Here is a 17,679-nt window from a genome sequence, read left to right as displayed (position 1 = left end):
TAAAACGGTTTTGTGTGTGTGTGTGTGTGTGTGTGTGTGTGTGTGTGTGTGTGAGAGACCAGGTTTACATAACAACTTGTGCAACACTGAGCAGTGGGCAGCATCCTGTAGGAGTGTGTGTGAATGAATCAGAAATAGTTTCCTTATAGTTTAAGATTTTTTTCCAAAAGAGAAAATTACCTCCAATCCTCCAAACCTTTCTCATCCACTTTCAAAATAATGTGACGCTTTATTGTTGCCCAGAAGGGAAATACAGCTGCTGTACATAATAAAAGCTCCTCAGTGAGAGGTTTTCACTCTGGTTCTAGGTTTTAATAATCAGCCGCACCAATGAGAATCAATCGTCGGTGAAACTCCTGTCATATTACTTTGAATAAACTTGTACAGAATATAAAAATCTATTTCCGTCTGTCCGTCTGTTCTCCCAGTGCGCCATGCTGAACGAAAAGCTCGATTCCCTCGTCAAGGCTCTGAGCGAAGAGGCTGAGGCTCAGGTAATAACCCTGTCAGTTATAATCAATATGAATTTTGCAATTGAAATCAGTGAGTTCATGCTTCAAATGACAAAACTGAAAACAAAACAAAACAAAACAAAAAAGTTCCAGTCGACTTTTTTTGGCAGCAAAACCAGACTTGAAGAATCTGGAAAAGTATGAGAAAAAAGTTCACATTTTATGGATATAAGACATTTGTTATTTTAAACTCATTCTAAGTATTTTATTCATCATACTAATCCATATTAAATGAAATTGTCCCAACAAGAAAAGATTTTTTCCTGAATTTAAACTTTAACCCTTTGCCTGAAATTTTATCCTAATGCAACACTTTGATTAACAGGTTCATGAGTCAATTTATTACCGTATAATGGGTAACCGTCAACATCTTCGGGGAAAATCTCTAATACTTCCTTTAACCCAATACCGCACATTCTTTGCAAATTCAACTTTCTCTTTCACTTTTAAAAAGACAAAAATCCAACTTACTTTCGTTTATTCCTGGCTTAAAAACACAAATAAAAACACATCTTCCTTGTAAAGAATTTCCTTTGTCTTCCCCAACTTAAATTTTGGATAAAAAATTATATTTTTAGTGACACTGAATGAGTGAAATGTCTTCATCGGAGATGGAACCGAACCGACGTGAAGTTGTTGTTTTTTTTGCTTCTCAGTCTTTTAATCTTACAGAATATCAACGTGGAACACGTGGAGGCGGATTTTTAACTTCACGTCACACAATCGTTCTTCTAAATAAACCATAGAAGTCCTTTTTCTCAGCTCTGCACTTCATTTCTTATTAACTGCTTGGAGGGTTGGAGAAGAGAGATATTGTCCTACGTTGATGCTCCATAAAAAGAGGAAGTGTAAAATGTTATTTTATGAATGAGTACTTTTATGCTTCAGTTCGAATGTGCTAATATCTCTGGGGTTCCCAAAGCTCTTTAAATGAAATAATCTAATATGATATTCATTTGGAATGATCCATGGTGACAGGTAATATTTTCCCAGAGTAACGTTCCTTGTCTTTTTCAGGTGGTGCCGGCCGGTTCGATGCCCAGCCAGGAGAGCGAGTCCTCGACCCCAGGCGAAAACGGCGGCGAGCCGGGCTCGGAGGGCAAAACCTATCGGTCGAAAGAGCAGCTGATGCTGCGGGCAAACAGCCTGAAGAAAGCCCTGAGGCAGATCATCGAACAGGCCGAGAAAGGTCGGTGGAAGCCCGGAGTGGATTTACTCTGTGTTCCTAGATATTCTTTCTTTTTTCTTTTTTTCTACTTATGGCACAATTTCGATGTCATCGCATCCCGCTTTGTAAAAGGATTCAGCTCTCTGATGTCATTGTTTCAGTGGTGGATGAGCAGAACCGCCACACGCAGGTCCAGAGGGTGTCTTCAATGTCCTCCATCAAAAGAGAAAACAGCGAGGAGCTGAAGGATGCTGAGCCACGTAAGCGTCCCTTCCAGTTTGAATTGCAAAGAAAATGTGAATGAGCATTTTAAAATTCTGACGACAGCATTGTGCTATAAAGGTTTGAATTTGGCTCATTCCCTCATAAAATACCCGCAATTTCCTACATTAGTTTGTCAATTCCAGAAAGGGAAACTATTCTCATGAGATCTGCTGGTTTTTTTTTAATCCAGGTCAAGGAGGATTGAGTCCCACCTCCCCCATCGTCCTTGAGAAACAAGAGAGTATACACACCGTCACCTTCAGCGAGGACTCTGTGTAAGTTACGCGTGTCCTTCACATACCCGTCGTTGCTAAGCAACGCGCAATCGCATCAAACAATCGGCGCGTTTTCTGTATTTTGCAGGCAATGTTCGGAGAAGTGCGTGATGAACAACTACTTTGGCATCGGTCTGGACGCCAAGATCTCCCTGGAGTTTAACAACAAGAGAGACGAACACCCAAAGAAATGCAGGTATGAAGACACTCCATCATACGCTTAATTCTGAAAAATCAAAAGTTTTATTCTGATGAAATAAAAATGACTGCTAAATTATTTCCTTCCCCCACGTCCTCCTGCAGCAGCCGCACCAAGAACATGATGTGGTACGGGGTGCTGGGCACCAAGGAGCTGGTCCAGAAGACGTACAAGAACCTGGAGCAGCGAGTTCAGCTGGAGGTGAGGCGTGTGTGTGAAGATGAAACTAAACGCTCTCGGCTGTTTGTCTCCTGATTTTTAACTTCCTCTCTTCTCCTCTCATTCTCTTTTTCTCAGTGTGACGGCGTTCCCATGTCGTTGCCCAGTCTGCAGGGCTTGGCTGTACTCAACATTCCCAGCTATGCAGGCGGCATCAACTTCTGGGGAGGCACCAAGGAGGATAATGTGAGTGTTGAGGAAGAAACAGAGAAGCTGCCATTGCTTTAAATGTACGATGGAGAGATATTTGCTGCATTATTTTGTGCTTCATCTCCTCTGTGCAGAACTTCGGTGCGCCATCGTTCGACGATAAGAAGCTGGAGGTGGTGGCGGTGTTTGGGAGCATGCAGATGGCCATGTCAAGGGTCATCAACCTGCAGCATCACCGCATCGCACAGGTTATTCATTTTGATAGAATCATTCAATAGGCCCTACTGACAAGCTAACATGTTAGCCATGGATATTCAGCTGATCAAGTAATAAATAATCTAGGTTAACAGTAGTAGCAGTTTAGTACCAGGAATATTTTCACATGCACTTGTGCAAAGCTGAAAAAATAGAACGCGTCTTTAAAAGGTGCAGGTTTTAGGATCAGATGAAATGACTGACAGCACAGGACGGAGGAGCTCCCAGCAGGGAATAGACTTAAAAATCTAAAAAAAACTCTCACCGCATAGAAGAAACAAAGAGCTGACAGCTGTTGTTTTCCGCTCCGTTGCGCCTCAGTGCCGGCAGGTGAAGATCACCATCCTGGGGGAGGAAGGCGTCCCGGTGCAGGTGGACGGAGAGGCTTGGATCCAGCCGCCGGGCATTGTCCAGATCGTCCACAAGAACAGGGCGCAGATGCTCACCAGAGACAGAGTAATGTCCGACGCGTTACGCGATTGAAATTCACCTCGAGATTTTTGATCTTAAATGGATTGTAAATGTTCTTCCTTTCATAAGTATTGATCCCCTCCCAGCTCCTTCTTGTTGACTCTTCTCATATCAAATTCCCGGCTACCATATTCTCTCTGGCTGCTGCTCAAGCTTTTAAAAATTAGATTTATTTTTTTTATTTATTTTTTTTAGAGATGCTGGTTTGGTGGTTTTCTCCACTTTAATGTGATTTTTACTCATCAAATAATGACAGTAAAGCTTGGAGTGAGAGTCGTACCTGCTGCTTGTCTGCCTGACGTGTTGACAGGTTATTAAATGTTGACATCTGAGTATAATAAAACCACATTTTGTTTCAAAATTGTTTTATTTTGATTCTCGGGTGAAACTGATGCGTGTTCTTGAGCTTCTTATTTTTATGTTCACTCTGTTTGCCACTCGCGTCTAAATAAAAAGCACCAAAGGAGAAAAAAAAAAAGTCAAATAACGTGTTTGAAATGCAGCAGGTGATTCAGGCCTCACCTTTTTTGCCGTCTTTGTTCGACCAGGCGTTCGAGAGCACGCTAAAGTCGTGGGAGGACAAGAGGAAGTTCGACAGCTACCGCGCCAGCAGGCCCCGCCTTAACTCCCAGCAGTCCATGGAGTACCTGACCGAGGAGGAGTGCGCTCAGGTGCAGCAGCTGGGAATCGTGGCCGACACCCTCATCAACAAGTGAGCAGAACCGTCCAGGTCTGGAGTCTCTGACCTGTGAACTATTCACTGATCGGAGTCTCAAAAAGAGTCAAAAATAACTTTGACTCGTCTGAAGTCAGAGCATCGATGTATCGACGTCCTGCTCAGGTTGTGATGTCAAACGTATTAGTAAATTCTAATATCACAATATAATGTTTTAAACAGGAAAAGGGTGCATAAGAATTTAAAACATTGCAGGAATATATTTGCAGACACATAATGAACTTTTATCATGATCATTTGTGTGTTTTTGTTTTCAGCAGAAAAAAAAAAACGGGTCAAGGATTGTGCTTTACATTTTGGGATTTCTTCATCCCGCTGCAATTACCTTATTTGCTTTTTCTCTGTTGCACCGATGAGACATTTTCTCTCTTGTTTTCACACTTAAAACATCATTAAGTTATACCTTCGAGGACTTCACTACCTGTTTTTTGTTTAGTTTATATCCTTAATGTTTGCAAAACTAAATTCTCCTCTTGAAGGATGATAATTACTTTTTATTACTCATCAAAAGTTTCTACTGATGTCGCAGAAAATACATTGGAGAAATTTGAGAGCGTAATAAAAAAAATTTTTAATGAGTAATTTGAGGGTGAAAATGTTTTTAAGGGAAGGAGGGGGAAAAAAAAGCTGACAAGTGAAAATCAGAACCAAGAAGTGAATCCGAACAAGCTGACCTCGGAGGTGGGGATAAACAAGGCTTTTGTCCCTTAAACAAGACGATGCAACTTGTTGAAGCAATCACCATAATTGTACCCCTTCAAGCTGTTTGAAATAATAATTACAGCTCTTTGAAGTCGATTTTCTTCCCTTTTTCCTCTCCAGGATCCGCGAGGCTGCCAAAACCCACAAGCTGGTGGAGCAAGAGCTGGCTCACGCCGTCAACGCCACCGCCCTGGTGCTCTCAGAGGCCAAACTGTCCAGCCCCGAGGTAAGAACCCAAGCAGCGAGGGAGGAACGCAGACAGATGGACGCACATATGGCTGCTTTGACTGATGCAAAGAAAGTATTTCACTGATTTTCAGCAAGATGTTGCAGATTTACAGGCTGGTAATTTGGAAGAAAAAGCATCAATAAAACACCGATGGAAAAGAAGTCTGAGGAAAAAGTTTCAGACATTTGGAAAACAAAAACCAGGGTTTTTCAGATAAAATGAAGTTTATGAATTGTTCATTTCCTAATATTCTCCCTGAAGCTACTCTTGATCACTTTGTTGTTCTTTTAAACATCCTTTAATGATTATCACGATGATGTGATTTAGTCATCTGTTACTGTTCACACTCTGAATTTACTGCTGGTTTTTATGTCCATAAACTATAAAAAAAAGACAAACGGATGAAGTTTACAGGCTATAATTTCATGATTGATTTTTTGCAAACTGATGCTTGATTTAAAGGAAACTCAAACTGTGCAAAAATAGTAAAGAAACACAAAAATAGGAGGAAATTTTTAAAAAAAAATTTTTGTTTCACTGCATCGCACACTGGAAAATAAAATAATTGAATTGAATGTTCTGGGTTTTATGTAATAGCCTCACCTCTATACATGTTTGGCCTTGACAATATAAAACCAACTTATGAATTGGTGTTTTTAGTGTCTGAGTCGAAGCACGGCGGTGGAAATCGTCAACAGCAGTAAAGTTCTCCAGGCGGAGACGAGGATGCTGCTGGATGGAAAACTACTGGTACGATTTCCTGCTCATCCCCTTTGTTTGCCTCCATCGATCTCTCCTCATCGCTGTCTGTCTCCAAACGCTCGCGTCTCACATTTCAGCTTCTGCCGCTGTTGTCTTTGTTCGGTCTTTTATTTGCCTAAGCATTTCGTCCCTTCTACACCTTTTATTTAGGACGGCCTTGTGCGGAAAGAGCAAATAAACTGACAAGGCCTGTGCAAAGCGTGACATGCATGCAACAACCTGAAGCTTATCTAAACACATCTCCCGCTCTGATCCGCTCTGGTCTGCCTTTTTCCATCTTGTTGGTTTTTTTGAAATCTTTATCGGCCATTCTAGACTGAACTAACTAGACGAAAGTCTCGCTGATCTTATCTAAATATAACGCGTTGAAACGATGGACCCCGGGCAGTGATTTCTTCTTCCTTAAACTTATTTCCGACGAGACGGATGAGATTGAATCAAACCGTGATGAGACACACATAGATAAGAGAGTAAACAGGATGTATTTGCATAATGTTCTAAAGCACTTTCTTACTTTAAAATAACAAATCACAGGGTGGATGTTCCTTGTATACCAACCTGTGAATCTATGAAATTTTTTTTATGCATCTATCCCACATGTGTCAAAGTCAAGGCCCGGGGGACAAATGTGTCCCGCCACATCATTTTATGTGGCCCTTAAGAGCATAAAACGTCAGTGTCTAAAAATAAATAGGTCAAAAATGTGCTTTGACAAAAAACTACATTTCCCACAATGCATTAGTTCAGCCAATTTGACAAAAACTTTTTGAACGAAATTAATGTCCTAACCTGTGTTTGATGCTATTTTTTTTTTAATTTACTATTTTTTATGCAACTGTAATGTTTGCAACTTGAATAAGTAATAAATTATTATTTAATATTAGGGAAAAGTTTCATTTATTTTACATTGTATTGAGTTACATTTAGTTACATTGATAAGTTACCCCTGGCCCTTTGAGGACAGACATGCTGATGTGAAAATGGGTTTGACATCCCTGATCCATCTAATCTTTCATCACTACAAATAATTGTTTAAACTAAAGATGTAAACTCTTCATCCTCTGCAGTCGGACTCCCCGGAGGAAGAAGAGCTTCGCTTGACCCTGAACAGCCTCAGCACGGAGCTCCACAAGCTGGACGACATCCACTGGATCTGCCCACTGATGCAGTGTTCAGAGGAGGTGAGGAGGAGGTGGACGAATCCCAAGTAGTCGCAAACACGTCTGAACGTTTGTGGTCAACTTCCTGTTGGTTCTGTTCCACGTAGGACCCGGTGAGGGTCAGCATGAAGGGCGGCAGCAACATGAAGCTGAAAATCATACCCAAGGTGAAGAAGGAGAGAGAGAAGCTCCACAAGCAGAAATCCAACAGCTCCCTGTCAGGTGATCTTTTTGGATCGGAGAAGTGTTCCCGATCTATTCCTGCTTTGCCGTGTTCAGTCATTTGTGTTGTACCGTCACAACCCCCCCCCCCCCCCAAAAAAAAACCAAAAACTGAGTCCCCCCCAGAGCTTTTTGAGAAAAATAAATTGCATTTCTGTTAAACTTTCAAAGCCAGTCGGTGGTATCAGGATTGGGCCCAAACGCGACATTTAATAACTGATCGGTAACAGCTCCTGATTTGCCGCGAGGCGAGAATTCCACGGCCGAAGCTGAGAATCGGTGATTGATAACAGTTTGTTAAGGAGCGTGATCCATCGCCGATTCCAGGTTTTCTACAAAGCGTGACAGCAATCACAACACTCCTTGTGGTGTTTTTTTTTGGATCATGCTTCACAACCTCAGCGTGACATCTATTAAGAGATCCCGTCGTCGAGGAACGTTTCAGGCTCGTCGTCTCCTCGGCTGACAGATCTAGTCTTGTGATTTCGAACCGCTTCCGATTCTTTTTGTTCGCTCTGCATCTGAAATGTATTCATCTTGACACCGACGTGGAGCCGTGCCAAAACCACAAACCACTTCCGAGCAGAGTCAGCCGTGAAGGTTATACCAAGTACATGGCAGCTAAGAGTCTCTATTAATCAGAGCCCAGGATTGTGGAAGATCCTGTTGTTCATCGGTTTATTGATTCGGGTGTTAATCGGTTTTCTTTGGTAGAATTTTGTCCACAAAGGAAAATGTTTCAACTTTTCTCTCCTGCAGGAACTTGGGATCTCAAAGGCGGGCCTGGTGAGACCGATTCCTCAGGCAACTGAAGTCCTTACTGGGGTTCTTTATTACTGCAACCCCCCCCCCCCATTATAACAAGGGGTGAGGAGCACCCCTCCCGTCCTCCTCCCCTCTAAAATCGTGATACCCAGTGGCCTGAAAGGGGTGAGAGGAAAAAAGAAGGAAAACCTGAATCGTATGCTCTCTCCTCTTTGTTTGACCGCCTCATCCTCTTCCTCCACGTCGCTCGGAGGTTTATTTCTTGATGTTTTATTTATCATTTTGAACGTACGGGAGGGGGGGGGGTCGCTCCCCCCCACCCCCCCTGAAGCAGCTCCAAAAAAGGAAAGGTTTGGAAACCGAATGCGTCCCCTCGCAAACATCCTTCTTATTTCTTTTGGATGACGAGTCGTGTTTACGTGGCGCTCTCTTTCGCATGACGAGCGCAACCGTCTTATTTTACATCAGTCGTTTCGTTGTTTACGATATTTTCTCGAAACTTTTACAATTTTTTTTTTTTTTGCTCTTGAGTTTTTGAATAGCCTTTAATTTTTCTTTTTTTTCTGGAAGACTCTTGAAGAGTATTTTATTTCTTGTTGCTACTGCCATGGGAAACTCTTAACGGCAACAAAAATGAACAAACATCTCAACCTTATCGTCTACTGAACTGAACTGAACTTGTTGGTCTTTATCTTTAACGTTGCAAAAAAAAACAAAAAAAAGTACTGAGGAATGTACTTGTGTGGACTTGAATTAATCTGTGAATAATGATAACGTTAAATGGTTCTACTGTTGTGGTTCTTTAATAGTCTGTTGTCTGACTGGTGCAACCCGAGGCTATGCAGCCACACTGCAAAAATAACGTCCTTTAAGATGAGCCATTTCATCTAGAATTCAACCTTGTGAAAAGACTCTGGAGTACAGTACACTCATCTATTATAAAGGTCTAACACATTATTTTATTTTTCTTGACCCATTTTACTGTTTGGTTGTGGTTCAAATGAAATGATTGTGTTCTTTCTTTTTTTTTTTTTGGGGTGGGGGATGTTGAAGGTGTTTACAGAAGGAGGAATCACCAAGGATGCGTTTAACGAAACATTACAACCACTCAGTGCATTTTGTCGTTCTTTTGCCATATAATCTCGTAAATGTAATATAAGAATCGGAGGATATTTGATGTTGCTTGTTTGATGTTATTATCAACTTTTTGCTGCTTCCACCTTCCATAAAAACTCAACTTCAGCTCCTTTTTTCGTGCGTCCCTGCATGCAAACTTAGCCTTTCTTTCTTCGCCTCACACTGAGGGCTCCAGTTGCCTCGAAATGGTCCATTCTAGCTTGTTTGTTGGGATCGCTGCTGTTTGCTCTTTTTTTTTTTGGTTTCTTTTTGGGGGATGGGGGTGGTGGGGTTATTTTCAACTTGCTTGCTGCATTAAAAAGTTTTTTAAACACATTTTAACGAAACGGAAAAAAAACAACAACTATCTGTTAAATATATTGACTGCATCCAAACTTCAGGAGAGAGTAGTGACTTAAACCCTGTCTATTCAAACAGATCCCAAGATTTCATGTCTCTTATTTATTTTAGTACTACGTTATTATCATTATGATCTGCGATCGTAAGCTAAAACGGTTCCGGAGGAAATGCTATTGAGGGTCAGACATTTGTGGGGAAAAAAGTGGCTTATTTGCTGTGTTAAAGCAAAATCTGTTCATGTCTGTGCTCTCAGGGAAGACGTAGAAAGGGAAAGCTCTTGGATGAGCTTAGTTTAATTTATCATAGCAAAAAAAAAAAGAAAAGAAAAGAAAATGGAAGTATCGTGAAGCTTTCTATTTTATTTTTCTATTTTGTATTAAAATATATGCATCTGTATTAAGAAGTCGTAAATGTGGAAAACATTTGCTTGTTTTACAAACAAATTAAATACACACTGATTATGGATTAAGAAAACTTGGCATTTGTTGGCGTTTTAAAGCGACTAAACTATTTCCTCTGCTTGCTGTGCTTAAGCTGGGCTACACACGTCATGAAACTAAGTTATTTTCCGCTAACACTCTATAAGGCAGTAACAATGTGAAATTTTTTAAATTTAATTTTAAAATTTAATTTAAAATCTCAAAAGTGATTAAAAAAAAAAGTACAAAATGACTCAAACCTTAGCTCCATACGTCGTGACGCACAAATGGCTTGTCGCGCTGCTACTCCACAACTTTCAAAAACTACGTTAACTACTTGCCTTGCACTTTACGAAGACACAAACTCAAAGGGGAAAACGACATTTGTGTGTGTATGAGTATTTTTTTTATTTTGTGACAAAAAAAAAAAAATTATTTATGAAAAATGTATACGGACAAATGTGTGTCGACGAAATGTAATATATCTAATCAAATGTAAAAGAATGAAAAGTCTATAATAACGTTAACGCAAATGTTTATTACGTCAGTGGTTGTGATTCTGAGACGCTAACAGAGATCCGGTTAAGTCACGTTTGAATGGATTCTCCAGTGTTATAAGAAAAGAGTCATAGTCAGCCTATGTTTAGTTTTCTTTGTATGATTTTTAAAAAAATATCAAGACCACCTTGTGCTTAAAAGAGCATTTTAAGTGCTGAATATGAACACAACTCCTGTTTGTGGAAGCCATGCTGAGATTAGAAACATATTAATTGCCCTTAATTTAATTATTTCGGTTGTCTTTGTTATATTGTTGGGTTTTTGTTGTGTTTTTTTGACTGAAACTTCCAAGTAGATAAACAGAGCTGAAAAGAAAAATGCAAAAACTGCAGTGGTTCCAGTCGCTCTGCCATGTTTGTGCAGCAGTATTCTATAAATGACGTATGTGAACACGACCTCCGATCAGACCGTGCGCGTAACTCTGGAAGCCAGACTCGATGTTGCACGACCTTGTACGTTGCGAGGTGTTTTATTGTGTAATTGTGTGCAGTGTGTAACAAAGAAAGTCAGTGCAACCCTTTGGAGATTAAAAGAATTATTGAAGTGTGAAGCTGGTGTCCTTTGGTTTAATCTGTTCATGAAGTTTGTGCATGCATTTAACTCTCAGAGGTACAGTCAACCAGAAACAGTCACTCCAAATGCAGGCTGGAGGAAAGAAATCATGCATCCACATTGCAGAATTTACTCCTTTTGAACAACTTTTCCACCCACTTTTATGGTGATGGCGAAACAGTTTGGGCATAATTGAATAAGGTGGGGAGAAAAAAGCACTATAGCAATGTTCAAAAATGCCCAAAATTAAACCTTTTGACCAAAGTTTATGAAAATCCGTTGGGTATTTTTCAAATGCTGCTGACAACGAGAATTTGATGAAAGTGCAACATGAGTTTACGTATTAAAATTGCTATGGAATTGTAAAGATAAAGAAAAATTTCCTTGCATTTTACACATTTTAAAACACATAAAAAACTTTTCTAACAAATAGAAAATGTGTTTTCTTCTATTTCATATGATCCTATCTTGGCTCGTAGTCAAGCAGGTCAGAGGGTAAATATGTTTCCACATCTTAGTTCATTCAAAGGTTGTAATTAAAAAAATAAATGTCACCGGCTAATAACTGCAGGAGAATCCGTCTCATTTCTGAATACGGAGGTCAAACCTGTTGGTTTCAGGAGTTACTCCAGATCCGGCATGTCTTCGTATCCCCCCTCTTCCTCTTCTTGCCTCCTCTGCTCCTCTATTTTCTTCCTCTCCTCCTCCGCCCTCTTCCTTTCCTCCATCGCTTTCTTCATCTCCTCCTCCACCTCTTTCCTCTGTGAATTTTGCTCCTGTTCCTCCCGCTTTCGTTCCTCCTCTCTTTTGACCTGCTGGGTTTTGTTCTGCGGCGTGTCGTAGGCCCAATCGTCGTCCGAGTCGCTGATGTCGTCGTCGTCGATGTCCCAGTCGGGCTTGTACGACTCGCTGGGTTCAGCGGGGTTCTCCTCGGGTTCGGGTGCAGGTTTGTAGTTGGGGTCCTCCAGTTTACCCCAGGCCACCTGATCGGCCTTAAAGAGGGTGATCTCCACCTTCGATGGGACCATGTTGACTGAGCTCTTTTTGACATTCACCACCTGATGAAGAATCCGGAAAAAAAAAAAGACAATTTTTACGAACATATAATCACATTATGTCTACTGGGGAGATGAGTTAAACATGGATTCCTCAGGTACTGACCCCCCAAAGATGAAAGTCTCTCTTGAAAATCTTATTGTCTTCAAACTGTATTTGACAGGAGAGCTGAGAGGAAGAAAAAAATAATGTAGATTAAAAACAGAACACAAGGAAAAAGACTTTCTAAAGTTGTATAGCTGTAACTATTGCTAATTTGACCCCTGATGTTTGTTTACTGCGTGATTGACAGTTATAAATTATAAAGTAAAGGGTAAATTGTCGCTCCCTCTTATTAATGACCCCTAATGTTTCTCTGAAGCTGATTTAATTACCCAACAATACGCCAATTAGTCTCACAAAGGATGATTTATTAGACAGCATTTTCTCAACAAATGACTCGTCACGTTCACTAGTGACGAGTCAATGCAGTGTGTGTGTTTGTGTGTGTGTGTATGAACAACACTCACCACTGTCCGGTTGGCCTCGATGCAGGTCAGCTCTGGGTTGGCGTTCTTGGCGTAAATCGTCACGACGACATTACTTCCTGTTTGGTGCCAGTCGTGTCGACACGCCACCTTCTTCTTGTCCTGGAACCGCAGGTAAATACCGGGTCACGAGGAAAAACGTTTGGATCTCTGAAGACTTTTTTTTTTTTTTAAACATAAAACCCCTCAGGATATTCCGACCTGATATTCTGGTATATTCTGGCTCCTCTTATTCAAAAGTAAATATTTGATTTTTAACAGTATGATAATCAGTCACTTTTCATGTGTAGAAATTACGGAAAATTCTTCCTAAAATTAAAATAGAAGCTGTGTGCATCAAACCTCATATGAAACATCAGTTAAACGACTTGACAAAAGATTTTTGTCAGCCCTCGAGTTTATTTCTGGTGACACATCCTGCAAATTGTGCTCTTTGTACGACGTAATTTCATATCTCTATAAAACAGACTGAACTCTCTCTGAATATTTGATGAATCCCAGTGGAAAACTTGTTTGGTGAGAACATAATCTGACTCTTCCTCATGTACTCCTGGTACCTGCTTGGGGACCCAGCGGTGTTTGGCTGTGCTGCAGCCCTTCTGGTCCAGGAAAGCGTTGAAATCTACCGTCTTTATGCAGCAACAGCTCCAGTACTTATACCTAAACAAAGATCAGACACGGTTTGATTTACTTTTTCAAGGTCTGTCGTGTTGCAGATGTGTTTTTATTTCTCGAATTAATAGTCTGATTAATAGCTTCATCTTTCATGTTTCTCGCTTCGCAAACATGGCCTTCATTTATCCTTTTGTTTGCTTATCTCCTTTGTAGACGCGAACTCATTTAAGTCTAATAATAGAATTATGCAAACATAGATTGTGATTATGAGTTTATTGCGGTAAATTTTTTCTCAATTTCATTAATATCCACAGTGAAGAGCTGGAAATATCTCACCCCTCATGGAAGACGGGCCCTCCGGGGTGGTGGGTGCAGGCCTCCGTGTCCGTCTCTGGGCCTTGATAAACCTGAAACACAGAGATGATCAATAACGCGTCACAGATTATAATCTCTCTTCAGGTCTCAGCAGGTCAGGGGTTTGTTTGAATCTCTAAAGCTCAGGTTCAGGAGCCCGGGTGGGGTCGTTGGTTTTGCAGACAGGGTCAGGATAGATTTACCAGCAGCCAGGAGGTTAAAGCTTTTGGAACAGTTCATGATTTTTGCTTTAAAGAATAACCTTATCCTATTTTCTTTAGTAATTCCATCTTTTCCATCATCGTTATCTTTTTAGAATCATGTGTAGCATTACAGACTAGACTCAATCTGCCTCCAAATAAATTGATTTTCAATATGAATATAAACCCATTAGCCTACACTTAATTGATTGGGTCATGCAAAAAAAAAAAAAAATCTACGGTAATTTGCTTAAGTCACGTGACTCCAGTTGATTGACGGGTGAACGGTCGGTATTGGCAAAAATTAATGTTAAAGGTTGTGTGATGCTGAGTTTTAAATGAATATCATGGATCAAATTTAAAGACCAAAGAAGCCATCAGGCGCCCAGGTTAGAAAAAGAAGAGAAACGGGAAACAGAAATAAGTTATTTATAGGCTATTAACCTTTTGCTAATATATTTGCTAAGCTACAGAAGACGACTGCATTTGGTGTTTAGTTTGGGGATGGTTCGCCTGGAGTGCAAATGTAGCCAGGACCGCCTCTGAGGAAGATGGTTCAACGTAAAAATCTAAGGCAGGGGTCTCCAAACTTGTCCTGTAAGGGCCACACAACTTTTTTCACTCCTCTCATCAATTTTCAGGCTGTTTCCTGAATGACAAAGTCAAATACGTGCAGAAAAAAGGTCCGAGTGTGAAGGAATTGGTATTTTACTGCTATCATGAACGTGAAGTAAAGTTAAGGATGCTGGAATCCACCAACGTAAAGAAACAACTTCTATCACTTTTCCAGAATCTTAACAGAAAAAAGTCATGAAATAAATAGTAACTATTAATGAAATAAATATTACTATTTATAAAATAGATAATAACCAAACAACCCTCTCTGGGATTTTCACAGAATTTAGAAAGCCTTGGAAAGTTTGACTGGTTCATAGATGTTGTGCTGGTTTCGGCCACTAGATGGAGCTGTTAATAAACATTAAAACTGAAGGAACGAACGATTGGGCGTCTGTCAAAAGTGAGGATGATGGATTAGATAGGTAACCAACTATTTTGAGTAACGACAGAAGAGAATCACTCTAAACACTCACCGTTTTACATCCCGCGTTCTTGCATCGGGTCCCCGGCATGACTGTCTGACTCTCTGTGGAAAGAGAAGATACAGAGAGAGAAAGAGAAGAAGAGAAAGAGAGAGGATACATGAGGAAATCCCAACAGCATCACCCACTGGAAAAAATATCCTCTTTATCATCACACTTTTGTATGAGACAAAACAGGAATTTATACAGGTGTAGTGAATTTATGCCAAATGATTTCCAGGACTGTTTTTTTGTGTGTGTAATATTAAAAAATAACAAACTTTATCCGTACAACGTCAAGAAATGCAGCTTAAAGTGTTTTAAGTTAAGACATTAAATTAAACACAATGACTGACAAAAAAACCCCAAAAGACAACAACATGAACATAAAAATACAAATATAAAATAAGTGTAAGTGTGATATGGAAATGAATAAAAACGGATGAATTCTGGGATAAGCTAATTCAAAACGCTTATTTATACACATTTATTCACACTCACATTTAGACACAACATAGAGGGAACACTGCAAAAAAAAAACAACTATACATTTTCACACATTTCAACCAGTTTCAGGCACAAATTAACTTCTTCCAAGCGCATATATGGCAAAGATTTTAGACAAATCTAGTGCAGCAAATCTAGTTTTAAGAGTTTCAGGATCCTTACTTGCATCCATTGATTATTTTTTTTACTTGTTGCATCACTTGTAATGGAATCAGTCTATCTGTATCTACATAAGATACTTGATTTTGTTTGAAAAAGTATCAACTTTAATGTATTTTGAGTTCAACTTGAGTGTATTTTCAACTTTAACTAAAGTTTCTTGTAAATCAGAGCATGGAGCTTGAATAAATTTAATTGAATTTGAAAACAAATATTCCGCTCGGTACTTTCAAATATACTGTAAAATAAAAAGTTTACTTGATTTTACAACCCTGTTTTGAGACGCTGATTCTGGGTTTAAGAAAATTTTTACAATAAATGATATCTTTATGATTTGACTACTGTACAGTAAAAAGTCTCCCCTTCTACAAATAATGTTTTGTTTGTTTATTTCCTTGTTGAAACCAGAGTTGTGTTCAGGAACAGCAAAAAAAATAAGGAAAAAACACGCACTGACCGCGCTTCTCCTTCTCTGCCTTCTTGCCGCTATCCTGTTTTTCCAGCACTTGAAACAGAGACGCCGACACCTTGGGGGTGAGTTTGGTCTTGGCCTCGTCTGAACTGCGCGCGCACACACACACACACACACATATTCATGTTAGCACAAATCTGTGAAGTCACGAGCTCAGATACATGGAGAAGAGACATCTTGTTATACATTAAAGGATTTATTCCAGGAATGCTGCAGGCAGCAGGGTCATGACCTCTAAGAATGAATTCTTACAGAGATGCTGCAAGCATGTGGTTAGCTTATGTAAATCACAGCAAGAGGTGTGAGTTACAAGCGCACCTGGGTCTCTCTTTCTGCAGCTTCTCTGCAGATTTGGGTCCCTGGTAGATTATTTCTGGCCCATTGGTGGGTTTAATCCCTCCCTTGTCTGATGACACCTCCGGTCGCAAAGGCTCCTGGGGCTTCTCGTTGCTGTGGCGCCCGCGGGTGCAGCCCTACGGTTGGAGCAGAGCGCTCACGTTTATGAACGTAAATATTATCTCTCTTCCCAAGTGGAGCTTTGATTTTGTTCAAGCTGTCGTTACCTGGATGGAGAGAAATTCTGAGAAGTCTGTTGTCCTTTTCTTGCAGCAGGACCATCCCTGGAGGAAAGACACACACAAAAAAAAAAACCACAGCTTGAAATCCAGCTAAATAAAAGTGGAGCTTCTTGAATTTGTTCTGTTCTTATTGGTGATACCTTCAGAGCGTCGTGGAAAATGGGAACACCAGGATGGAAGAGGCAGGAATCTTTCGGAGGAGAGACAGAGATTACATTTAGATTTTTAACATTGTTTATTCCTAAAAGTCAAATTACAAAATAATCACGTTGACACAAAATCCAAAACTGATTCACGTAAAAAGGATTTTCAATAATACCGCGCGTTTTCTGAACAAAAAAAACATCTAACCTTTAAACATCAAACTAAATAAAAGACAAAATTAAGGAAAATAATCAATTATCCGTTCTCCACAGTCATCTCCTCTACAATCATGTCTTTTACTTTTTTTCTTAGAGAGTCAGCATGCATGCAGCTGTCACCAGAGTGGTCGCCCAAAAATGGAAGCTGGTTTCTGGGAGACATGGCCTATGCTATATGCTAAGCTAACTCACGCCGACCCAATCAGAGACCAAGTCCAGATCATAAAATCTGGTTTATTTAAGCAGTTAATTCAAACTAAGTGAGGTGCTCTCATACCAACAACATTCAAGTCAACTTGAAGGTATTTTTTTGGCTACTTTAGCTACCATGTGTACAGACTTCACTTCATATGGACTTCCTCTGAGGCTTCATCTACTTAATATTAAACCAACCAACCAGCCCAGCCTGGGTTAGATATTAAATAGAGAGAGCAGGTAGAGGAGGAAGACAGGATCTTACCATCCTTGTTCTTGTCAGAGTCAAAAGTAACTCCACAACCTCTGTTGTAGCACAGAAGAGCCATGTCGGCCTGTCGGTCGGTGTGATTTGATCTTAGGTCAGTGTCTTGTTCGGGTATCTTCCTGGTTTTATTGCTGTGGTTGGACGTCCAGAAGTTTCTCCAGTCAACCAGAAAGGAGCAGCGACCAGACGGGGTGAGAGATCAGGGACAGAAGA

At 40.2% G+C, this 17,679-nt stretch overlaps 2 protein-coding genes across 3 annotated transcripts in view; one reads left to right on the top strand and one right to left on the bottom strand.

The window, feature by feature from the left end:
* si:dkey-172j4.3 (diacylglycerol kinase delta) overlaps positions 1 to 8,388 on the top strand; it is a 50,186-nt gene extending 41,798 nt beyond the window's left edge. For both annotated transcript variants that reach the window (XM_068307878.1, XM_068307879.1), the window contains 15 exons: positions 429 to 494; positions 1,530 to 1,701; positions 1,842 to 1,940; positions 2,135 to 2,219; positions 2,308 to 2,415; positions 2,523 to 2,619; positions 2,716 to 2,823; positions 2,922 to 3,035; positions 3,364 to 3,498; positions 4,062 to 4,225; positions 5,072 to 5,177; positions 5,841 to 5,930; positions 7,010 to 7,123; positions 7,210 to 7,324; positions 8,084 to 8,388. In XM_068307878.1, coding sequence (XP_068163979.1) covers positions 429 to 494; positions 1,530 to 1,701; positions 1,842 to 1,940; positions 2,135 to 2,219; positions 2,308 to 2,415; positions 2,523 to 2,619; positions 2,716 to 2,823; positions 2,922 to 3,035; positions 3,364 to 3,498; positions 4,062 to 4,225; positions 5,072 to 5,177; positions 5,841 to 5,930; positions 7,010 to 7,123; positions 7,210 to 7,324; positions 8,084 to 8,136 — 1,626 coding nt within the window. In that variant the 3' untranslated portion in view covers positions 8,137 to 8,388. The remainder of the gene's footprint in view (positions 1 to 428; positions 495 to 1,529; positions 1,702 to 1,841; positions 1,941 to 2,134; positions 2,220 to 2,307; positions 2,416 to 2,522; positions 2,620 to 2,715; positions 2,824 to 2,921; positions 3,036 to 3,363; positions 3,499 to 4,061; positions 4,226 to 5,071; positions 5,178 to 5,840; positions 5,931 to 7,009; positions 7,124 to 7,209; positions 7,325 to 8,083) is intronic.
* A 20-nt stretch (positions 8,389 to 8,408) lies between these two features.
* Positions 8,409 to 17,679, bottom strand: zgc:92429 (uncharacterized protein LOC445063 homolog). The gene is made up of 11 exons (XM_068307877.1): positions 17,464 to 17,679; positions 16,782 to 16,831; positions 16,627 to 16,683; positions 16,382 to 16,536; positions 16,049 to 16,152; positions 14,938 to 14,990; positions 13,629 to 13,699; positions 13,235 to 13,337; positions 12,660 to 12,779; positions 12,256 to 12,318; positions 8,409 to 12,152 (listed from the first exon to the last, which is right to left on the bottom strand). The coding sequence occupies exons 1-11, from the start codon at positions 17,525 to 17,527 to the stop codon at positions 11,718 to 11,720; spliced, it is 1,275 nt and encodes a 424-aa protein (XP_068163978.1). The 5' UTR covers positions 17,528 to 17,679; the 3' UTR covers positions 8,409 to 11,717.

Source organism: Antennarius striatus, chromosome 23 (assembly GCF_040054535.1).
Source record: "Antennarius striatus isolate MH-2024 chromosome 23, ASM4005453v1, whole genome shotgun sequence".
NCBI classification, from domain to species: domain Eukaryota; kingdom Metazoa; phylum Chordata; class Actinopteri; order Lophiiformes; family Antennariidae; genus Antennarius; species Antennarius striatus.
This window is presented reverse-complemented; position numbering and strand designations above follow the sequence as displayed.